Source organism: Nilaparvata lugens, chromosome 6 (genome assembly GCF_014356525.2).
Source record: "Nilaparvata lugens isolate BPH chromosome 6, ASM1435652v1, whole genome shotgun sequence".
Lineage (NCBI taxonomy): Eukaryota > Metazoa > Arthropoda > Insecta > Hemiptera > Delphacidae > Nilaparvata > Nilaparvata lugens.
In genome coordinates this window covers 65,177,459-65,202,587 of record NC_052509.1, presented here as the reverse complement: position 1 = coordinate 65,202,587, position 25,129 = coordinate 65,177,459, and the positions used below count along the sequence as shown (strand labels likewise).

General features: G+C 32.4%; 1 protein-coding gene across 38 annotated transcripts in view; it reads right to left on the bottom strand.

Moving 5' to 3' along the window:
* The window catches only part of LOC111050753 (LIM domain and actin-binding protein 1), an 87,386-nt gene that overhangs the window by 23,528 nt on the left and 38,729 nt on the right, over positions 1–25,129 (bottom strand). For 19 of the 38 annotated variants that reach the window (XM_039431688.1, XM_039431691.1, XM_039431695.1 and 16 more), the window contains 6 exons: positions 23,248–23,407; positions 19,917–20,029; positions 11,271–11,434; positions 6,927–7,155; positions 5,183–5,319; positions 2,463–2,645 (listed from right to left, as the gene is read on the bottom strand). In XM_039431688.1, coding sequence (XP_039287622.1) covers positions 2,463–2,645; positions 5,183–5,319; positions 6,927–7,155; positions 11,271–11,434; positions 19,917–20,029; positions 23,248–23,407 — 986 coding nt within the window. The remainder of the gene's footprint in view (positions 1–2,462; positions 2,646–5,182; positions 5,320–6,926; positions 7,156–11,270; positions 11,435–19,916; positions 20,030–23,247; positions 23,408–25,129) is intronic. The other 19 variants (XM_039431699.1, XM_039431705.1, XM_039431710.1 and 16 more) reach the window with 3 other exon arrangements.

The following is a 25,129-nucleotide window of genomic DNA, read 5'->3' as shown; positions in this document are numbered from 1 at the left end:
ATTATTTCAGTGAATTTTGTTTCTCCTCATCAGCGGTAACAATTTGATATCAAGAATAACTACAATTGCTTATAAATAATAAACAATCAACTATAATGTTGGGAGTTATTATTTCAGTGAATTTCAATCGTGTATTGCGGAAAAGTGGTTTCAAAGCATTATTCAATACTGGAATAGTTATTTGTGCAACTAGTGCGCAAAGTGACAGTTTGCTGCACCGAAAGAAACGTTTACGGAATGGCTTCTTGAGTGCAGCAGAGGAACTTTGCGCACGTATTCCACATTTAATTTTTCCTACAGTTACCATTGAATATGAGAAGTGGTTGATTGAATGATTATGGGTGAAATGATGGCTGAAATCCATCAAATGTTTGTGTGTGTGTGATGCTGTTATTAATAGCAACTTTAATTCATTTAAAAATTAATAATCCAATTGAAGTTGAAAATTCTCAGTCAAAGTTCTCATTTTTATTCATTCAAGAATCAGAAAATGGGACAAAAACTTCACATTCAAAATACACGCCAACAGCTTGTTGGCTGAACCGAGATGCAAGATGGCTGAACACAACAAGATGGCTGAACCGGCAAGCGCGCGAACAAGCGGGAAGAATCGTACCTAAGTTTGTTTCATCCAGCTAAAAATTACTGAAACACGATTCAGAAATTTAGACTTTTGCTCAAATTAACGAGAAAAATGCTCAAAGTAAACTGAAAAATATTTATAAAAATAACATAGACAACAGAGAATATTTATTGTAGTATTGTTATAATTTTTATTCATATGAATATCGAACGGCAAACATTTAACTTCAAAATTCTAATTTTATAATGTATATTAATTTGCTACTTTTCTCATTTCTTGGAGTTGAAATAATAATTATCAATAGAAAAGAACTATTATTTATTATTTAATGATGAGAATTCGTAAATGATGATTATTTAATTAGGATTTAGATGAACATTATTCTTGTTTTGGATTTCTAGATTGGGATTTTATCATAAATGTAGGGTAGCCATTGAAATGATTCTTATCTGAATCTAAATCTAACCACAGTCATTTTTACCAACTTAATTTTTGTTTTCGTGCACCAATCCTCCATATAACCCACCAACTATTTTGTGTTGCCATGTTGCAAATCTGGAGTGCAGAAAAATTTTTTCCCGCACTAGAGCGGAAAAGTGAATCTTTGCGTTCTGTAATCAGTGCAGGAATCGTCACTTTTCAAGGTAACTGTAGGAAAAGTGATTAATGACACACATAGAAATTCAGTGGACTCAAGTAAAATATTACAAGTTAATTAATCGTGAAAGTAAAATAAAAAAAGAGAAAAACTGAGAATGAAAAATAAATCTTTGCTAGGCGGAGTCAGGACTTAGGACAATCCTCTCTAACACTTCGAAAGCTCAAACTGATAAGAGAAAATCAAACCATTATCATGGTGATGAAGTTATCATAATCAAACTATATTAATAAGCATACAAGTATCATTCGGTTACAACGTCAGGAAATGAGAAATAGCTGAAAAGAAGGAAACGCAAAACTAATAAGATGTTCAAAAATTCAGGGTTGATGAGAAGTATTTCCTAGATGTAAAATATCAAGCAAAAATTCTAGTGGGTTAGTATAGTTATTTGTGCAACTAGTGCGCAAAGTGACAGTTTGCTGCACCGAAAGAAACGTTTACGCCCGAGCCGTAGGCGAGGGCGGAATGGTTTGTTGAGTGCAGCAGAGGAACTTTGCGCACGTATTTCACATTAAGTTTTTCCTACAGTTACCATTGAATATGGAAAGTGGGTAATTATGGATAAAATTGCCTGAAATCCATCAAATGTTTTTCTGTGTAATTTTATTATTGATAACAACCTTAATCCTAAAATCCTAAAGTCCTCGTTGTCCTAGGTTATAATATGCGTATTAATAATTTGCTCGTTGTGCTTCGTTGCACCTCTGCTCACTATAGCAGCCCAGTCACTGTTACCAACTTCATTTCGATTTTGCTGCACTGTTGCTCCATATAACCTACTAAGTATTTTGCGTTGCCATGTTGCAAATCTGGAGTGCAGAAAAATTTTTCCCGCACTAGAGCGGAAAAGTGATTCTTTGCGTTCTGTAATCAGTGCAGCAATGGCCACTTTTCAAGGTAACTGTAGGAAAAGTCTATTAAAATTTAGAGACAAACGTGGGTTTGATTATGTTTCGATCATGTTGCAAGGATAAGATAAGGTGTTGCAAAACATTAGTTGATTTGAGAAATTGGTATTTTATTTTTATTTATTTGAAAATTTACATATTTGAGGGCACCAGGAACTGAATCCCATTATTGCTCTCATAACGCACATTGAGCCTACAAACCCCTACTTTGTGATTGTTAATTCAAAACAAAACAGGGCAAGATCGCACATTTTCAACAAGATACTTTGTTAGTTCAGTTCACACCACACTAAACTTGAATTATTATAACCTTGACTTGGCCCTCACGGGGAGGAGTGAAACGGAAAGACTTTTTCTCTTTCTCTGGTGGTTTGTAGGTTTCGAAAAATTTGAACTTATTGGAGACGTCAGCTGTTTGTACAGTCACGTCTTCAACTCTGTCGCTGGACTTCACTACATCCTCTGTTGACACTTGTCCTCTACTGATATATACCTGGACATTCATTCATAAACTAAGATACTCGAAAACGAACATTTCAATGAGAAAGTATTCCAATCATAAACTTTGAATAAGTTGTTATAAGATGAACATTGATTGTTATAATATTGTTTGGTGAACAAAATTCAATTAAATAATCTTTTCTCTTTAGGGCGACTTTTAATATAAATCTCAGTACCCTTTCAAATTATTTCATCACAACATGTTGTGACTTATATTTGTGATTTATATAGACAACTGTAAATAACAAATAGTGAGTAGGTTTTTGATTCTGTATTCGAATTTTTCAAATAAGTGCAATATTTCTTAAGTTTTTAATTTATTGTGATACATTCTGTGATTTATTAAGAGTATAAAATTAACCTTCAAAATTCAAAATTTTAAATCATCATTCCTGGACCGAAAATCAAGTGACGAAGCAGTGTGTGATTACATAACCTTATCTTTTGGACAACATTAACATTTTATCAAAATTTTTGGAGAGAAATAGTACAGGCTCAGCCTAGTTTTACCTCCAATGTCATAATTGTATTATGATTATAGTATTTTATACAATAAATGAATAAAAATTAATATATTTTTTTCAATTTTATAAATTTATTTGAAGCAAAACTATTCCACGTAGCATTCATTTCTCAACTATAGCTTTCTCAATACTTAAATTTATAGCAATTATTTCCCATACTTAAAAATTAATATGAAACAATTTATTGATTTTATGTAGTACTTTCACCCTTAAGATCATAATTTCAGATTATAACTTTTAATGAGAGTTAAGATTGAAGAGAAATAAAAAACACTAGCAATAATTAAACTTAAATAAGGGTAAAATAATAAATGAGTAAATAATATATATTTTCTGTATATGGCTACTTTTTATAGAAATAGGGTACTGAGATTTTTATTTTTCTTTCTATTTCGAGTAAATAATATTATACTATTTGGTTAGATCTTCTCCAGAAGTATTACAGCTCAATTTATTACAAACAATACCAACATTATTATTATTATTACACTTTGGTTGGATTGTATTGTCATGTTGAGCTTTGTTTGATTTATGTATATGTATTTATGAGTGTTGAATAAATAAATTTGAAAATTTGAAATTTGAATCTATTTTTAACACTGACGTGTTGATGTGTCAATATATGAGACTAAAAATAAATCTCATCACTCACGGAGAATCAGTAAATAATTTGAACAATTTATAATAAATAATACAAACTTAAAAAATAAACAGACTTTACATATGGATCAATGCATTGGTAGATGATTTTTGGCAAGCAAATCAGTATTATAGTTGAACATTGCATAAATTTCAGTTTTAATAGCAAGTGCTTGTTATTATTGTAATTTGTGTCAAACTATTTGAGGGTTTCCCTTAATCAAATAGCAGTTAATGTGAATAATGAATAATAAAGTGACTCCCTATTGATATTATTATTGTTACTCAATTGATGGATGCTTTTATGGGAACCTCTTTTTCTACTTCCATTACACTTCATTGAGCAAGGATGAGAGAGCACTGAGCTCATTTGAAAGAAAAATGTTCAGAAGGATTTGGGGACCAAAATGGGATGATGGAAATTGGAGAACCAGGTATAATAGTGAGATTGATGAATCCATTGGGCAAGAAAACATTGTACGGTCCATGAAGGCAAAACGTATAGAATGGCTGGGTCATGTGGCAAGGATGGGTGAAGAGAGAGTCCCATTGAAGATGATGGATGAGATGATGATGTGGACAAGGAGAAGAGGAAGACAAAGGAGGAGATGACTGAATGACGTCCTGGGCGATCTTCGGGTGCTAGGAGTGGCAGACTGGCGACGAAGAGCACAGGAGAGAGAAGTTTGGAGGCATTATGTAGAGGAGGCCAAAGTCCACCCAGGACTGTAGAGCCACATAAAGTAAAAGTAAAGTATTACACTTCATTGAAGAAGTTAAACAAATAACCTTGAAAAACTCATATAATATTTTTGTCAGTTCTATCGTCGCTGTTGACTACATCTGATTCGGAAAACTTGCCTCTCTACTTCATTTGGTTCCAATACAATATGACAATATGTCGTTCATATCCGTCTCGATTCATTGATGATAAGATGACATATTTATTGATTAATTGATACAAGGCTGTTGCCTATGATAACATTCACAAAAAATTGATAATATTAAAATTAAATCAAACTTAAGAAATAAATAATTATTAAACAGTTCCGCATCAGTATTAATCAATTACAAATACCAAAGTAAAAACAATATACTATGATTGTACTTTGGTATCAGTTTGAGATATAACTATGCAATTGGCTGTTTCCTCAGTTACCGATTTCTCGCAGATACGAGACCCAGATTGTCCGCCGATTGGCTGCTTCTCACCAACAGCTGATATCAGTCAATCGGGAGACATTCTGGGTGTCCTGTGTGGAAACGTCCATTACAAAGTTCAAGAAAAAATAACTGGAAAGTTCAAGAATATAATATTTTATCAATAAATAATGACAAAAAATGAAATTGTAAGTTTGAAACTTACATCTCGAGCCCTGCGTGTGGCTTCAAGGCTGTTCTGATGTTGCACTGGCTGAGGAGTTGGAACTGGAGTCGACTGCTTAGTTTTCGCTACATTTGCATCCATTTCCAAGAATAAGCTTCTCGATTTCTTCGATATTCCTGAAAAATCGCACAAATTTAGTTTACAGTCACAGCACAAGTAAACTGAAAATAATTTAATGTTTGATTGTTTTATAAGATATTTATATTGATTCAGAAGGAATTTTAGATTAAATCAATATTTGATTACCTAACAAATAATATCTATATTGATTCAGAAGGATTTGTAAATTAAATCAATCTTTATTTTTTTTATTTATTACAATTTAGTTGCGTAGAGCCACACATTTTTGAGCAAGGCTCAAGTGGCATGCAACATGTCAAGTTCAGGATCGGGATCCTGAGAATGCGTTGCAGCTCTCCTCTATTGTATAGGGACATGCCTCTACCAATGTCCTGGTTATCTTAGATTAAAACACTTTATAACCACCACACAACCTAATATCCTCTGGAATACAATAATTATGAAACTTCAATCCTGAGTAATACGGCCCTTTTTCAAGTAGAGAGAGAGAGTCTATGAATTGGGAGCTGGAACAAACATGCATTTCTACCTCGAGTTCTGTATGCATGATTATTAATTCGGTCAACATTGAAAATTTCTGAATTTTTGAACACAAAAGAAACCACTTCCAAGAAATAGATAGCTGGAACTGAAAGAAGCTATTCACTCTGATTTTTGAATGATTTTAATTTACAATGAAATTTGTGTTCACTCTAAGGCTCAACTCACACTTACGCAACTCAGGTCGAGAAGAGATTTGACTGTAGCCGAGAGCATGTGTTTTCAAATGGTGACACAAAGATCAGTCGATTTCAGTCTCCGCGACTGCCACCATTTGAAAACACATGCTCTCGGCTACAGTCAAATCTCTTCTCGACCTGAGTTGCGTAAATGTGAGTTGAGCCTTAGAGTGAACACAACTTTCATTGTAAATAAAAATCATACAAAAATCAGAGTGAATAAAGATTGATTTAATTTACAAATCCTTCTGAATCAATATCGATATTATTTGTTAGGCAATCAATAATATTGATTTAATCTTAATCTCATGTGTTTCCAAATTGTGACACTCGGACCAGTCGATTTTAGTCTCTGCGACTGTCAGCATTTGAAAACACATGCTCTCGGCTACAGTCAAATCTCTTTTCGACCTGAGTCGCGTAAGTGTGAGTTGAGCCTCAGAGTAAACACAACTTTCATTGTAAATTAAAATCATTCAAAACTCAGAGTGAATAAAGATTGACTTAATTTAAAAATCCTTCTGAATCAATATCGATATTATTTGTTAGGCAATCAAATATTGATTTAATCTAAAATTCCTTCTGAATCAATATCGATATTATTTGTTAGGCAATCAAATATTGATTTAATCTAAAATTCCTTCTGAATCAATATCGATATTATTTGTTAGGCAATCAATAATATTGATTTAATCTTAATCTCATGTGTTTCCAAATGGTTACACTCAGACCAGTCGATTTGTCTCCGCGACTGTCACCATTTGAAAACACATGCTCTCGACTAGAGTCGAGTCTCTTTTCGACCTGAGTCGCTTAGGTGTGAGTTGAGCCTTAGAACACTTTTATAACGACATAGATGTCTGAAGTAATATTTTCTAATTTGACTCAATCTAATATGTTTTTCGGCTTCATAGTTCGCTCACCTTCCTCGAACACACTCATATCCTCGGTGCCATTGTGTTTGTGCTTGTCGCTCTCTTCATCCGAGTCAGAGTGGACCACCTCTCCGCGCTCAAACTTCTCCCTGACGGTGCGCGCCTTGTCGCTCCTCAGTGACTCCACCTCTTTCTTCGAGAGGCCACTGCTCCCCTTTCCACCCTCGCTCTCTGCCACCGCCTGCTCGTACATCTCCTTCATTTTGCCCTGTTTGCCCTGCAACACAAAAATTACAAAATGGTTAGAAAAAAGATAGAAACATAGAGAACAGTAATCCTCCCTCATAAACACTTATAGAGTTAAATACTTGCATGTTTGATAAGAGGTAAATTCTCTTAATAAAATATAGATATAAGACGAGGTATATTATTTTTTATGTTTTAAAAATGTTTGTTTCCTAGATAGTTTCTGTTTTTGTTATTAAGTAACTTATAATGGAGCCCACCAAAGTCCATGACTTGGGCTTACATTACAATGCCTTGGGTGCTTAAGGGTGTGCAAAGGCTAAAAATAAGCTTTCTATTCGTGAAATTTTTCAAAGTTTTTCGATTTGTATATCATCAAGCTATCAAAATGGAAAATTTTTCTCAGAAAAACATTTTTTTCCTATCATTACTTTTTGAGATATGAGCGCCTGAAGTTTGAATTTTTGGGACAGAACATTTCAAATTTGGTAAGATATAAATCCATGAGATTTAGAGGATGGATTCTTCATGGTATTGTTGATCTAGTAAAACAAAAATTTTCTGAAAATATCAAAAATTGAATTTTTCAAAGATTGAATTTTTGGGACAGAACATTTCAAATTTGGTAAGATATAAATCCATGAGATTTAGAGGATGGATTCTTCATGGTATTGTTGATCTAGTAAAACAAAAATTTTCTGAAAATATCAATTTTTGAAAAAGTTATTTTTAGTAAATTGAATAACTATCTTAAAAATTGATATTTTCAGAAAATTTTTGTTTTACTAGATCAACAATACCATGAAGAATCTATCCTCTAAATCTCATGGATTTATCTCTTACCGAATTTGAAATGTTCTGTCCCAAAAATTTAAACTTTAGGCGCTCATATCTCAAAAAGTAATGATCAGAAAAAAAATGTTTTCCTGAAAAAACTTTTTCATTTTGATAGCTTGATGATATACAAATAGAAAACTTTGAAAAATATCACGAGTAGAAAGTTCATTTTTAGCCTTTGCACAGCCTTAATAAGATGAGGGATGATAATCAAATTTGAGACAAGTGCAACGTTAGCAGTCTATTGTAGGAACGCTGCAGCTGCAGCCCTGAGGACTACGCTAGTTCACAATTCAATTACATGATTAAGACTATCTTGCTTTTAACACTGCGATTCGCATGACGGCAACGAAGACAATGTCAAACATTCAAAATTTCGGCTTGAAAATTGTCCCACTTTCATCACCGTATTGCAAATTACAGTGGTGAAAACAAGACCTGGTTGATAGAAGATATTCAACTGCAATGCATAATTAAGCACAGGTCTGACCTTGCAACTTATTGACTCAATAGCATCTTTCTGACCTATGACACAATTATGACCCTATGGCTACTATTTTTCAGATCAAGAGAGCTAATAACAACTAGAAACTGTATTACATCCCTATTTTTGTCACATTATATTAATGTTATCAATAAAATAAAAATTACTGTTTGTTAGGTTACAGTGGTTTGTTTATGTTTATTGTATTTTTTTTATTTAACATCAATATGGTTTCATCGACTGAATAGAAATCTAACATCAGTAATGACATACATACCAAGAAAGGAGACGTATTAATATTTAAATTGGGTGCACAATTTTATAAAAATATTTTACTGTTCTGTTTTTTTTTAAATTGAATTGAAAAGAGACATGCAAATTTTTGAGATATATACAAAGCGTCATATGGATGGAAAACTACCTCAGATCATGTTTTCTAAAATTAAAATTGAATTAATTTGATAATTAACAGCTGACACCGGTTGCAGGTAATCACAGTGTAAATACAGTCTTTTATAGGTATTGGCACTAGAATAAGCCCCGATTGCATAAAAACATACTAAATTTAAAAAATGATTAAATGCCACGAGAACCAATCATAGAATTTTTTTTTAAAAATAAGGCTTTTTGTGATTAGTTCAGCTTATTTTCAGACAGACGCCTTCAACTAAAAAGGCCTTCTTTTTGAAAATAAGTCTTTTCTGTTTGGTTCTCGTAGCACATAATTATGATTAAAATTCAAAAGGCTTTTGTACAACCGAGCCTGAGTTTTATTTTTTGCTTGAATTGAAACTAGCCAAACTAGACAAAAACACGGCTTCCTAAATTACTTTAACCTCCAGTTCTTATTGAGCTTAAGATTCTCACTGAACCCTGATTAGGCTCAGCTCACACTTAGGCGACTCAGGTCGAGAAGAGACTCGACTCTAGTGGAGAGCATGTGTTTCCAAATGGTGACACTCAGACCAGTCGATTCGAGTCTCCCCGCGACGTCACCATTTGAAGACACATGCTCTCGACTAGAGTCGAGTCTCTCCTCGACCTGAGTCGCGTAAGTGTGAGTTGAGCCTAAGGAGATCAATAGAAAACTGAGATATATACAAAGCGTCATATGGATGGAAAACTACCTCAGATCATGTTTTCTAAAATTAAAATTGAATTAATTTGATAATTAACAGCTGACACCGGTTGCAGGTAATCACAGTGTAAATACAGTCTTTTATAGGTATTGGCACTAGAATAAGCCCCGATTGCATAAAAACATACTAAATTTTAGAAATGATTAAATGCCACGAGAACCAATCATAGAATTTTTTTAAAAATAAGGCTTTTTGTGATTAGTTTAGCTTATTTTCAGACAGACGCCTTCAACTAAAAAGGCCTTCTTTTTGAAAATAAGTCTTTTCTGTTTGGTTCTCGTAGCACATAATTATGATTAAAATTCAAAAGGCTTTTGTACAACCGAGCCTGAGTTTTATTTTTTGCTTGAATTGAAGCTAGCCAAACTAGACAAAAACACGGCTTCCTAAATTACTTTAACCTCCAGTTCTTATTGAGCTTAAGATTCTCACTGAACCCTGATTAGGCTCAGCTCACACTTAGGCGACTCAGGTCGAGAAGAGACTCGACTCTAGTGGAGAGCATGTGTTTCCAAATGGTGACACTCAGACCAGTCGATTCGAGTCTCCCCGCGACGTCACCATTTGAAGACACATGCTCTCGACTAGAGTCGAGTCTCTCCTCGACCTGAGTCGCTTTAGTGTGAGTTGAGCCTAAGGAGATCAATAGAAAACTGAGATATATACAAAGCGTCATATGGATGGAAAACTACCTCAGATCATGTTTTCTAAAATTAAAATTGAATTAATTTGATAATTAACAGCTGACACCGGTTGCAGGTAATCACAGTGTAAATACAGTCTTTTATAGGTATTGGCACTAGAATAAGCCCCGGTTGCATAAAAACATACTAAATTTTAGAAATGATTAAATGCCACGAGAACCAATCATAGAAATTTTTTTAAAAATAAGGCTTTTTGTGATTAGTTTAGCTTATTTTCAGACAGACGCCTTCAACTAAAAAGGCCTTCTTTTTGAAAATAAGTCTTTTCTGTTTGGTTCTCGTAGCACATAATTATGATTAAAATTCAAAAGGCTTTTGTACAACCGAGCCTGAGTTTTATTTTTTGCTTGAATTGAAGCTAGCCAAACTAGACAAAAACACGGCTTCCTAAATTACTTTAACCTCCAGTTCTTATTGAGCTTAAGATTCTCACTGAACCCTGATTAGGCTCAGCTCACACTTAGGCGACTCAGGTCGAGAAGAGACTCGACTCTAGTGGAGAGCATGTGTTTCCAAATGGTGACACTCAGACCAGTCGATTCGAGTCTCCCCGCGACGTCACCATTTGAAGACACATGCTCTCGACTAGAGTCGAGTCTCTCCTCGACCTGAGTCGCTTTAGTGTGAGTTGAGCCTAAGGAGATCAATAGAAAACATGGACAATTCCCTGATCCTCGGACCGTGATTAAGACCTCGAAAGTAAGTAAGAGCTCAGTGTATACGTGGCTCATACAATGTGCCAGCTCTACATTTCCTGTACATAAGCCGCTTTAGTTATAATTGAGTTTTTCAAATAATTTCAATTCAACATTCTAATAATTAAAGGTTTATTAAAAATTAAAAGAAGGAAATATGTTGATGTTGATCAATTTTACCAAGAAAAGATGCGAACCAAATGAATGCTTCATAAATTAAAAGGTTTTTTAAATAAATAAAGGTTTATTCGTAAAGCAGGAAATAAGTTGATGTTGATCAATTTTACCATGAAAAGACGCGAACGAATAGAATGCTTCTCGCGTTTGCGTTCCTCCAGCCATTCCTCTTTTGTCTGTGCCTGACCGCTCTCCCAAGAGCGTTTTACGTCCTCCATCTTTCCGAACGCGGTAGGACGCTCGATAGCCTTCGTGCTACGCACTACACCGTCTTCTACAAAAAACAAATCCAACCAAAAAATTAGCAAATTGGAGAAGAAATCACGAATGTGGAGTCAATAGAGCTACAGTACTCTGACAAGCTTGATAAGGAATCAAATAATCGAGCATTATTATAATAAAACAATGACGAATGTTTATATTGAATATTGAATTGTATTGATTGAATGTTTAAAGATAAAAAATGATATGGTGTTAGAGTTTAATTATTGAAGTTTTGTTTTAATTAGGTTTGATTATTTATTATTGAGTTTATTGTTTTATGATTGTTGGCATTATTGATTTTGTTAACAGTATATACGTATTTATTTTTAGTGTATATTTTTCTCTTAATATTTTAAAATTTTTCACAAATATATTGATAACCGACTCCTGGCAGACAACCTTCTCGATTATGCCAAAATTGAATGTCTTAGTTTATTTTCTTGAATAATTAATTATGCATATGAAATGTTTTTTTTTTGTTTTTTATTCTTAGCTTTTTTAAATAAAGGCCTTTTTTATTAATCTATTTATTATTCAATATTTGGATTGTTCTAATGTGATAAATTACAATTTGAAGCAATTTTGGACATTTTTAATGGTGAAGACGATTTGAAAATGTTTTTTTTGTGAAAATTTAAAATTGAGTTTTTTCAACCTTCTTTAACCTCAAAATTGTTCCAGCAATCAGATTTTTAGCTTAAATATGTGTAATGCTAGTTCGCTGGTTACCCACATTGGGTAAAATGGACGCTAAATGGACAAGCAAATTATGGCGGTCATACAAACTTATTTTCTCCTGACCGAAAACTACACAACATCTCAAAGAAATTGGAAATATACAGTGTATCTCTAGGCATTTGAGACTCATGTGCTATTTAAATAAATAAATGACGAATGTCATTTCTATTTTTTTGTATTTTATGTATATTTCTGTTGATAGAGATACTATAAATCAAATAAAAGATTGAGCTATAACTTGATAATGAGTAGGTATTCCATGGAAGAATGACAAATTATGATATTATTATCATTGATAAATAGAAATCAGTATAATCATAAATGAGAAAAAAATGGTGTCAGTATGGAGTTTTTCAAGATTTGAAGCTTGATTTTTTATTCGACAAAATTGAAAGTTTACTCTGTGTCAAGGAATTATTTAACCACTAGAAATTCAGATAAAGTAGTACTTTACTCATTTTTAAAAGTAATTACTGTTTTATTAGCAAAAATATATTACTTCTATAGTTTTGATTACCTTTGGATTACAATTATATTGCTAAGAATGTTTGAAAATACTAAATATTTCCTGAGTCTTGTAGCTTTGAAAATATAATGATAGTAGGCCTATTCAAATATTTTTTAAATGAAACACAAAATATCTCACAGTAAAATCATAATTCAAGAAGCCTTTTGTTATCGATGAATGACTTGAAGCGACTGAATTAATCGATTAGTTTGTGCTTCAAATGTGTTACAAAGATACAGAATTATGCAAACACATGAATATAAACGTTGAGTGTTGAATAAGACGATGTTAATAAGCTTAATATATGTACATGAATAAATGAAATAGCTATTTATCAACACTGATATGGTAGTTAAATATTGCAAATATAATTTCTAATGAACCTTGACCATGAAATATTATAACAATTATCCGAATTTTAATCCAGTTATCTTAATAATATGCTTATATTGACAATAATCAGTTAAATATTGCAAATATAATTTCTAATGAGCTTTGACCATGAAATATTATAACAATTATTCGTATTTTAATCCAGCAGTTATCTTAATAATATGCTTATATTGACAATAATCTGATGCATTCTATATTAACATTATGATTCTATAATTCTATGGATAGCGCTATTACAAAATTCCAGTCCTATAGCAAAAATCGAATTTTCTACAGAGGTGCAGAAACCAATAGGCCATAATTTGACAATCTATTTTATGATGATTTAAATTTCAAACCAAACCCATTCTCATTTGCATTTACTTCAATTTAAATCCGTAATTATTATATAAATAATAGCTATGCTCTGTTATAAGTAACACTAAATACAATCAATTTTTTAATGTAAATTTTCATCCAAAACCCATTCATTTGCATGTACTTCAATTTAGCTAAATTTAATTCCATAATCATATAAGTGATAGCTATACTCTGTTGTAGCTTGAGTAACATTAAAAAATCTGGTGTGGCGCACTCACACAACTTTCCTTGCCGTTATGAAAATTGATCACCTGACGCTTGTCAGTTCACGCGCATCTCAAGTAGTCTACTATTCAAAGATCTCAGCCAGCTGGTGACAGGACAATACGCTGGAGACACACGAGGTCTGCTATCTCTTCATAGTGAATCATTTAATAGAATCAAAAGTTGCCAACAGTTTGCAATTAAATAATCACATTTTCTCGAATTTCGAGCTTATTTTCAATTTTAGGTGAAAATGTTACTAAACATTAATTGTAGAGATTTTCATGCTCAATCTGATAATTGGGAATCTAAAATCAAACTTTGCATAGATGGGGCGGAGCTCCTGAAATTTTTACAGATATGGGACTTGTGGCAGTTGTAAGAGCTTATCAATGAATATTTATAAATTTGGAGCAGTTTTCGAGAAAATCGCGAAAAACCCTGTTTTTGATAACATTTTCACCATTTTAGCTGCCATCTTGAATTGCATTTGATCGAAATTGTTCGTGTCGGATCCTTATATTGTAAGTACCTTAAGTTCCAAATTTCAAGTCATTCCGTTAATTGGGAGATGAGATATCGTGTACACAGACGCAAATACATTCACACACACAAACACATACAGACCAATACCCAAAAACCACTTTTTTGGACTCAGAGGACCTTTAAACGTATAGAAATTTGGGGTACCTTAATTTTTTTCGGAAAGCAATACTTCCCTTACCTATGGTAAAAGGGCAAGGAAAGTAATATCATCGTTAAGAAAACTATATCATGTAGACACTAAAGTTACTGTAGGCCTACATTAATCTATAAAGTAACTGTAGCAGTCTAGCAGACACCAGTGTCTGCTTGAGATCGTTTTCTCAGTTATAATTTTATCGAGTTTTCTCAGTTCAAATTATAATTACAAATTATTTCAAATAAATAAAACTGTAATAATTTACCTATACACTTGATGGCTATTTTAAGCCTGGTGCATTCACTCACAAACATTATCAGATATCACAGTTTCCCACAATACGATGGACGGAAATAGCCAACACTTGTTCCGGTGTGTACTATGAGAGCAAACTAATAAAACTAACAGTTCGGATGCTGAATGCTGAACTGGCCGACTTTATGGCAATCAGTGCGGAACTAGTGTCCTTGAATCCGCTCATGCGCGTACATGAGTCTGTATGAGTGAATATGTAAGGCACAGCAGTAATTAAGCCTCGTCTTTTGTAATTAAAATACTGTAATCCTTGCAATTTTATCCAATTTAGCACCTCAGATTAAAATTTCACAGCATCAAACAAAGATAAATAACGTGATCCTTGCATTTTTTTTCCAATTTAGCACCTCCGATTCAAATTTCATAGCATGAAACAATAATCTTGCAATCTATTTTTATGTAAACTGATGCTGGAAATTTATTTTAGAAGAACTACTGATTCGAATTTCAGTGAATTGTATTTTGAAACATGAGACTGCATTGAAAAAGTTTTTGATGAGTCTGGCAGATATTTGTGCACATAATTTTCAACGTTAGCTGAAAAATGTCGAATAGATTAAAGATAAGCTTCAGTGTATTGTTTTATATTATGATTTGATGAATCTGTACATAAATAGAATTATTAGTTTTTCCTGATTATGGATTATTATATTTGTATTTGAGATGAAAGTTAAGAGATTATTTTAAGACATTAAGATTTTTTTAAGACATTATTTATAATGTTCACATTATGAACATTATTTATTTCGTTCTTTGTTAATTATTTATTTAGATAAAAACTAGAAATATTTTATAGAGAACTACAATTTCTGTAGGGAAGAAGAGGAAGAGGGAGAAGAAGATACAAAATGTTGGACGACATCATGGAGGGGATGAGCTACTATGCAACGAAGCGACTGGCAGAGAATAGAAGAGAGTGGAGGGCTGCTGCCATATAGAAGGACCTGCTTACGAGCAGAAAACTACAGACAGACAATTTCTGTGGCTTAATGATTGAATTACTTTACTTCCAATCAATGAATCAAAAATTGGAAAAATGAATTTATGGATCTGATTGACGGTGTTATTTCCTTGCATAACATGATTATTATATTACTTGCAGCTCCAAGAAAATATAAATATGTTAATCATTAGATCAAAACTTATATTTTGATGAATAGAATATTTTTAAGGAAATAGGTTTGTTCAATCAATTACGAAGTTAGAGCGATTTGAGATCAATTTGAATTGAATGAATGACAAAGCATATTCTATTGTTAACGTGAGTAGTATTTTATCCAGTTGAAAAATTTTCAATGATGAGTGCACATAAATTTTTGAGATATTATACAAGAAATAATTAATTAGTAGAACGTGTTTGAGAATGCACATTATGAACATTATTTATTTTGTTCTTTATTAATTATTTATTTAGATAAAAACTCGAAATATTTTATAGAGAACTACTATTTCTGTGGCTTAATGATTGAATTACTTTACTTCCAATCAATGAATCAAAAATTGGAAAAATGAATTTATGGATCTGACTGAAACAAATGTCCAACAGAAATATTTTCCAAAGTTAGAAACTTGAGGGTATTAGAATATAATAAGAGTATTTAGATTTGGATGTGGAGTTTTCTTTGTTAATTGAAAATCTTTGAAATTATACAACAATCAAGTAAACTACGCAGAATTAATGATTTGATTGTATGGTATGAGATGTTGTGGTATTTTTCCATAATTGAAAGAATAAGACTTTGATATTGTCAATACCACTTTTATTTATTCGAAAATTAATTTATAATTCAGAACCAGGTTTCATGGTAAAACCTACCACATCTTCAGCTGAACTCTAGTTAAAAAAAATAAAAGTGGTATTGACAATATCTAAGTCTTATTCTTTCAATTACGCAGAATTACTTCGGAAAAAATTAACAGAGTTCAACTATTCTATTGTAAAGAGATAATATCAGAAAGAAATTGATTTAATAGAGATTGGTGTAGAATTCAAAAATTATTACTAGTTAACATTATGTTTAAATAGGTATTAAGTTCCACTGGAAATCATTCAATTTATATCAGCATACAAACTTTAAATACTAAAAACCATGATTGAAAATCAAATGCTGGGATAGAATCTACCAATTCAAATGGACTACGGTTCTAGATTCTGGGTCAAAATTAACAAATGTCTGATTTTGTTGATGCATTGAAAAGCAAGCAGGAAGTAATGCTTTGTATACAAATTGAATGGAGAAACACTAAGTATCAAACACCGTATCAAATTCATTTTCAAATTCTGTACATTCGTTTGGGTGACATGCTACAAGTACAGTATAAATAACAGGGCACAATCTATAAAAATGTATCTAAAATAGCAAGATTTGAGTCTAGAGTAGGATATGAAAAATCTGGTGTGGCGCACTCACACAACTTTCCTTGCCATTATGAAAATTGATCACCTGACGCTAGTGTTCCCGCGCATCTCAAGTTTACTATTCAAAGATTTGAGCCAGCTGGTGACAGGGCAAACACGCTGGAGACACACATGAGGTCTGCTATCTCTTCATAGTGAATGATTTAATAGAATCAACAATAATTTGCAATTGAATAATCACATTTTCTCTAATTTAAAGCTTTTTTCCAATTTTAGGTGAAAATGTTACTGAACATTAATTGTAGAGTTTTTCATGCTCAATCTACTCCACTTGATTTTTTTTTTTTGTTTCAATTGTATCTGGAGCCTGATAATTGAGAATCTATCTGCATTGATTGGGCGGAGCTCCTGAAATTTTTACAGATATGGGACTTGTGGCAGTTGATAGAGCTTGTCGATGACTATTTTAGGTATGAGTTTGATCAAAATTGTTGGAGCCGTTTCCGAGAAAATCACGGAAAACCCTGTTTTTGACAACATTTTCGCCATTTTAGCCGCCATCTTGAATTGCATTTGATCGAAATTGTTCGTGTCGGATCCTTATAGTGGAAGGACCTTAAGTTCCAAATTTCAAGTCATTCCGTTAAATGGGAGATGAGATATCGTGTACACAGACGCACATACACTCATACACACACACACACACACACACCACACACACACACACACACACACACACACAGACCAATACCCAAAAACCAGTTTTTTGGACTCAGGGGACCTTGAAACGTATAGGAATTTGGAAATTGGGGTACCTTAATTTTTTTCGGAAAGCAATACTTTCCTTACCTATGGTAATAGGGCAAGGAAAGTAAAAATAATATCAGTTAGATACGCATGATATACATGAAATTGTATGCTATTTAAGTTCAAATTTATTAATATAGTCCTAAATGTGAGATAGCCAACCATCTTTTTTTATATTTTCCCGACAAATAGACTCTAAAGTGGGATGCTACGTTAGTTTATGAAAATTATTCCAAGTATGTAACGGACTTTTTTCCATATTGTAAATGTTTTTTTCATGTTTAATAAATACCTCTGACATGGGTTACATGACAGAGAGGATAAACTTTGTGAAACATTTTATCTCGGGAGCTCTGAATGATGTTTTATTCTGCATGATATTGGTGAATATTTTTATCCTTTTTGTTAAGCTAAAGGTAATGCTAAATAATAATAAATAATTATACTGATACTACCTTCCATAACATCCCTCGTATTCTGAGTTCCTCTACATGATGTATAACAATTTATAGTTATTTATTTATTTTATAATGTATCAATTATGTCAGTAAGACCCTTTCATAGGACTGTCTGTGAGCCTCTATATCTATGTGTATATCGTATATCGTATATCAAATCTGATAGGCAGAAACAGAGTTCCATTATTTCTTATGAAAGTGTTCACAAGATATATTGATACTAAGTTTTATATTTTTCTATCTTCCAAAACTTTTCTCATATCCTACGTTCATCTACATTATGTATGACAATGTACTAAATTATGTTAATAATAAACTCTAATGGGATTGTGTGAGAGCCTCTATATGCATATCAAATAGATAAATCATCTCTCACAATCATCATCAGTTCCATCAGCCACGCACAAGCCTCGAGCTCATTTGGGCATCACCCTCAGCAAAAAATAAAAATGAATAAATATATGGAAAGATCTCAACAGGCTGAATGAAAATACAAATAAACTAGTTAGATTTCGTCATAAGTTGAGAAGTTAATGCATAACGGACAATACACTGTCTATGATATTGTTCATTGCTCTATCTATATTGATAAAACAATATTTGATATTAACATGTTTCTATCTTCTATAACTTTTCTCAAATTCTACGTTTCTTTATATTATCCTATTATATTAAGCGAGCAATTTCTGTGTATTTGTATTTTTATATTTGGTTATTAACGGATCTCGAAAACGGCTTTAACGATTTACACGAAATTTGGAACATAGTAGGTTTATGATATACAAATTCGATTGCACTAGGTCTCATTCTTGGGAAAACTCGCTGAACGACATTAAAAGGATAATAAAATTTATCCTTGGCTGAAATAGCTGTGGATAGTAAAAAAGTGAGTGAGCGAGTGAGTATGTGAAAAATCAAAAAATCGCATCCCCGAAATTCATAAGATGACATATAGCTAGCTGTGAAATATTAACACGATCATTTTAGAAAATTGTGTTCTGTTGAACAATAAATAAAAATAACAAGCGTAGCTTGGTGCCCCAATATTATATAATAGTGATAATTAAGTGTTATATTTAAATATAGTTTGGTGTTTTAATTTCTCTAAATTCAAAATGTTTAGCTTATATATATTTTTGGACGAAAACTGAACTTGAACGTTTTACAGGAGAAACATAACCTATTTTGGACATTTTATTAATTTATCAAAATTTGGGAATGGAATAGCTTTGGGCCAAGCCTGTAGTTCCTTCCTAATCATATTTATATGATTTGTGATTCTGTCCACGGATAAAAATAAATAAATAAATATAGCAATTACCTCAATAAGACTCTTCCATGGAACTGTGTGAGAGCCTCTCAAAGTATATCACATGATATAAATTATGTTTTATTTATTTTGTATTTTTAATCTAATATTTTATTTATTTCAAAAAAGGGTACAATAATTATATTTTATAAATAAAAATAACTAGCCCTCAATTCATAAAATATATCAGATGAATAACTAAATGAAAAGCTTTCAAAAGGCTAAATGAATATACAAATGAACGGGTTAGATTTCGGCACAATTTAGAGAGTTAATGCATAACGAGCGGACAATACACTGGCCATGATAACTGAGCAGCACATGACACATGACACCCTGTAGAAAATATCGACCCTTACTGCGAACAGCTGTTTTACCATCTTCCTCCTCTCCGGAGCTGGAGCTCTCCTCATAGTCGATTCCATTCAGAGACTCGTCTGTCACTCCAATGTCCATGCCTTTCTTCTGGAATCTGCAACAAAATACACACAATTATCAACATGATTATATTAATTATTAGTAATAGACTAATAAATTTAAAAAAATATTATGCTCAGAGTTATAGTTAGTTCCATCAAGCCTGGTTTTCACTAGTAGAGTTAGGCTCAACTCACACTTACGCGACTCAGGTCGAGAAGAGACTCGACTCTAGTCGAGAGCATGTGTTTTCAAATGGTGACGTCGCGGAGACTAGAATCGACTGGTCTGAGTGTTACCATTTGGAAACACATGCTCTCGACTAGAGTCGAGTCTCTTCTCGACCTGAGTCGCGTAAGTGTGAGTTGAGCCTTAGTACTGTCTTCTATTATTGATGTAGATATTTACTTATCTATATATATAAAAGCGAAATGGCACTCACTCACTGACTGACTGACTGACTGACTCACTCACTCACTCACTCGCATAACTAAAAATCTACTGGACCAAAAACGTTCAAATTTGGTAGGTATGTTCAGTTGGCCCTTTAGAGGCGCACTAAGAAATCTTTTGGCAATATTTTAACTCTAAGGGTTGTTTTTAAGGGTTTAAAAATCGTCTTTTAGCATGTATATTCTTCTTCTCCCAATCTCTTAATTATAATTGAAATTTCCATATCATATATTACTATAGAACTATAATCTGGATAGAGTACCTCTTCGAAACAGTTGTTAACTGGCAACTAAATTAATAATTTTGTCAGGTTGGCATTGAGTTGAGTTGACTTTGTTAGGTTGGCACCAAGTTGAAGATTTAAATGCATTTATCGCGGAAAAATTGATTGGGCACTGCTACTTCAATCCTGGGAATATTATATTACTAGCAGTCAGGCTCGCTTCGCTCGCCATATCCGTTTAGCCAGCCTTTTAGTCTGGACCCCCGACTGGATTGTCCTAACATATGATAAAAATGCCCAAATGAAAAATGCAGGCGAGCGAAGCGAGCCTGCTGACCTCATTCTTGGACGATCCAGTCGGGGGTCCAGGGGGCGGAGCCCCCTGGCTAGACGGATATGGCGAGCGAAGCGAGCCTGACGGCCAGTATGTATTATATTATCTACTATTGTATGCCTATCTTCTAGCTAGGCAGTATGCTGAAACACGTCAATACACGCCAAATAAAAGGGTTCTAGTTGACTCATCTATAGTGAGGTCCAAGTTATAATTTGATTAACATTGGTGTTGTCCATCATTTGACAAAGCAGGTAGCGCTATCCTTTTCTACCTCCGCAACGTTGCCAGCTCGTTTTTGAACAATGTAGAAGGTTAGGTTAGGTTAGGTTGGGTTAGGTTAGGTTAGGTTAGTTAGGTTAGGTTAGGTTGGGTTAGGTTAGGTTAGGTTATTCGATCTCAATTCTATTTAATCATTGAAAAATATAATTTCTTGACAAATAAGATATAATTTATTAGTCATTTTAAACAAGAAGAAACAGCTAATATTAAATAAGATACACTGGTATCAGCTATACTCAATAGAAAACAGTGGCAAGGCAGAGAATCGGCAACGTTGTTCTCCTATCTTCCTCCACTGCCATTATAACGTGGACCTCACAACAGACATCAATAAAAAAATTCACTATGAACGCATTGTTCAGAATGAGAAAAGCTTTGAAACATTCATGAATCAACTCAATTATTACAATGATTTATTTTCAATTATTAATAAATTATTACTATTGCCATCTTTTTCAATGTCAGCATAGGAAAATTCTAACTAACACGTGGCTACTTAAAACCCCGTTTTATTTGAAAGATGTTCAACAAGATTTATGTATTAAAATTTTTTGACGTTGTCTATACATGTAATTTATTGTTAATTATTAAAAATTATATTTTTAATATGTGAATATTTCCTATTTTTCTCCCTTTTAGATATATGTATGTGTTGAAAGTTCTATCCCTGTTTTATAAAATGAGTGGGGATGGATATTTGATGGAAAATATTGGACAAGACAGTTTGGTTTCACGGCAAACTACACGAATGCTGGTGAGACTTCCCAAACCCAACTGTACCACCTTTCAAAGATGTTTCATTTTTCTGGGACCAAAATTTCACAATATCCTTCCTGAGAAAATAAGGAAACTGAAAATTTGCAAACAATTCATCCGTAAAACGAAGTGTTGGCTATGGCTTCATTCACCTTTGGAAATTGAAAATTTCTTCAGAGTGGTAAGCTCTGAAATAAATTGTCATAAAACCTAAACATTTTTCTTCTTCTTCTCTCTTCTGTCTTAAATTCTTTTTTCTGCCTTAAAATACCTATTGGTTGATTTATAGGTGGTGGCTTCCTCCCCACTGTTCACATGAAGTTTATATCACTATGAGATATAAGTAACGAGGGGAATGCTCCGATGTGTCAATTGTTGAATGTTGATGACTGTGTGAATGCGTGTGTGTATGTGTCGTATCGTTTTCATATGTCCCATTATTCAAACTCCTATTCACGGACAAGGGCTTTGCGGAAGCTCTTTTGTGAATAGTATTTTTGTTTGCATCGGTTCTCACATAAAATGTTAAGGTTCATTTCCACCATCAGTTACATTATTCCAAAATGTTGATATGAGTTGTGTACTTATAAATTTAAAGTTAATTTCTACTATATTATTGATACATTATGATATAGTGCCAAATTAACCTTTCAGAAGTGCTTAGTATCTTTAAATTGTTAGTTATAGGTATCTGATGAGATGTTTTTTATTTTGTTGTATTGCTGATGTAAACAATAATACTTGAAACTTGAAACTATTTTAGTTAGAATAATGTGAAATATTTATTCTATGTTTAATTTTGAAACATCTAAATTTGAAAATCTACTTTGTAAAAATACTTGAGGACTGAAAATTTTCTGAATTGAAGGACTAAAAGACTTGAACTATTTCGGACTATGTGTTATCTAAATTTGGGAGAGGAATAGCACAAGGTTACCTCATTTTTCCTCTCCCTATCATTTTGATAATGTACTTATTGTATGAATGAATAAAGAATTAATGACAATAAAAATATTTGATTTAATTTGATCTAATCATTCATTTTTGAGAACATTTTGAGGAACAGAGGGGGAACTCAAATTACTGTACTCTTATTATAGAAAATTACTAGTACCCTTTAGTTATATTTGTATACTAACACGGCTAGTTTTGAGCTCTTAGGCCACTTTTAAGAGTATCAAAATGGCTATTAAATTGATTTCGAATAGTACAGGATTGAACTGACTTGGCCAATTTGCTGAGTATGCTGGGCGATCTCTTGACATTGACACTGGAAGGCTGACTGTCATGGCCGTTCTCAGTTGTCGGCTTCTCAAATGCCTGGAAACGCGACTTCACGTTCAAACTGTTCAGCTCCTCCAGACCCAAATCCGGCTTGTCACTTGCTAAAAATCAAATATTCATTTTAATAAATAATTTGAAATCTAATGCTCCAAAATACAACAATTCGTAAACAATAGTGTAGCTTATTTGATAGAGTTTATTTATTATTATAGTTATTTTATATTTTAATCATGTATTATATTATTATTATTATTATTTTATAGTTATTTTTTAGGAGTTTAATACTTGGAAAGTTCAACAATTCTTTGTTGCTTTTTTAGAGATGAATTTCTTTTTTACAATAATAAAAGTCATGAATCAATAATTATTTTTCACAATTGTGAATCAAATATAAACTCAATTTAATGATATATTATATTATTATTTTATAGTTATTTATTAGGAGTTTAATACTTAGAAAGTTCAACAATTCTTTGTTGTTTTTTTAGAGATGTATTTCTTTTTTTATAAAAATGAAAGTCATGAATCAATAATGATTTTTCACAATTGTGAATCAATTATAAATTCAATTTTTGTAATGTTCCATGATAATTATTAAAGCTTATTTTTCATTTCATTTTATTTGTGATGGATTCTTTCTAAATAAAAACTCAAGGATTTTGTTCAGTAAATTGTTATTCTGAAAAACATAAATAGAAATTGTCAACCACTTTTTATTTAAACAAGATAAGATTTTCCAGAGTTTTGGATCTCGTTGTCAATTTTCAATGTATTCAATAAACATATTCTACCATTTTCAAGTTTTATCTATATAATATATGAAAATTAAAGTCTGTTTGTGTGTTAGTTTGTTTCTTCCCTATAGACTCGAAAACTACTTGATAGAACGCATGAAACTTTGGGAATATGTTGTGTGAATATTGGGGATGGTTTCTGACCAGAAATTTTAATAGGGGGGCTAATAATAATTAAATATTAATCTATTTTACAGACCTATGTTTTCGAAATTGTCGGCCGAGCGGCTAACGTAGAACGGGAAGATCATCATGATTCAAGAGATCATGTTGTGATAATACGATTTAGCATCTAAACTTACCAGCTATAATAAACACGTCACTCTGTGATAAAATTGTTTACTGGTATTAAAACGGTAGTTTTAAGCACATAGGAAGTCCGTATTGAGATGTAAATGAAAATATTGATTGTCAGATAAATTTCATGATTCACCAAATAAAGTCAAGTGTGGCATGAGATACATTGATTTTTGGCGGTACGAAGTTCGCCGGGTAAGCTAGTAATCAATAAAAAAAACAATAATATTACAAAAAGTGGGTGACAATTTATATTTGTGTTTTTCATTATGGAAAAATACCACATCACGAAAAACACAACTGTAAAGAGTCATTATTCATCTGAACTTCAAGTTCTATGTCCTATTAAACCAGTTATACCAAGAATTAATGTGGTGAAAAATATTACTGTACCGTATCAAGAAAATTCTAATGAAACAAGGAAAGTCGAATGTTTGTTATGATAAATTCAAATTAGTAACGTATTTTCAAATTGCACTCAAGGTTCAATGATCTATTGAAACAACAATAATTGCGCCTACTGATAAACTATGGTTATGGTAAATATAATTATAAAACTCGAATGAAACAGTCAAAAGTCAAATGTTTATAAAATTATTCCAGTCATAAGTCATTAGTGATAAAATATTTATTATCAACGTTATATGCCTTCAATATCAACTGCCGATGCCCATCCAAACCTTGATAAGATAATAAATATTACATAATGAAGATAAATAAAACCAGACTGAG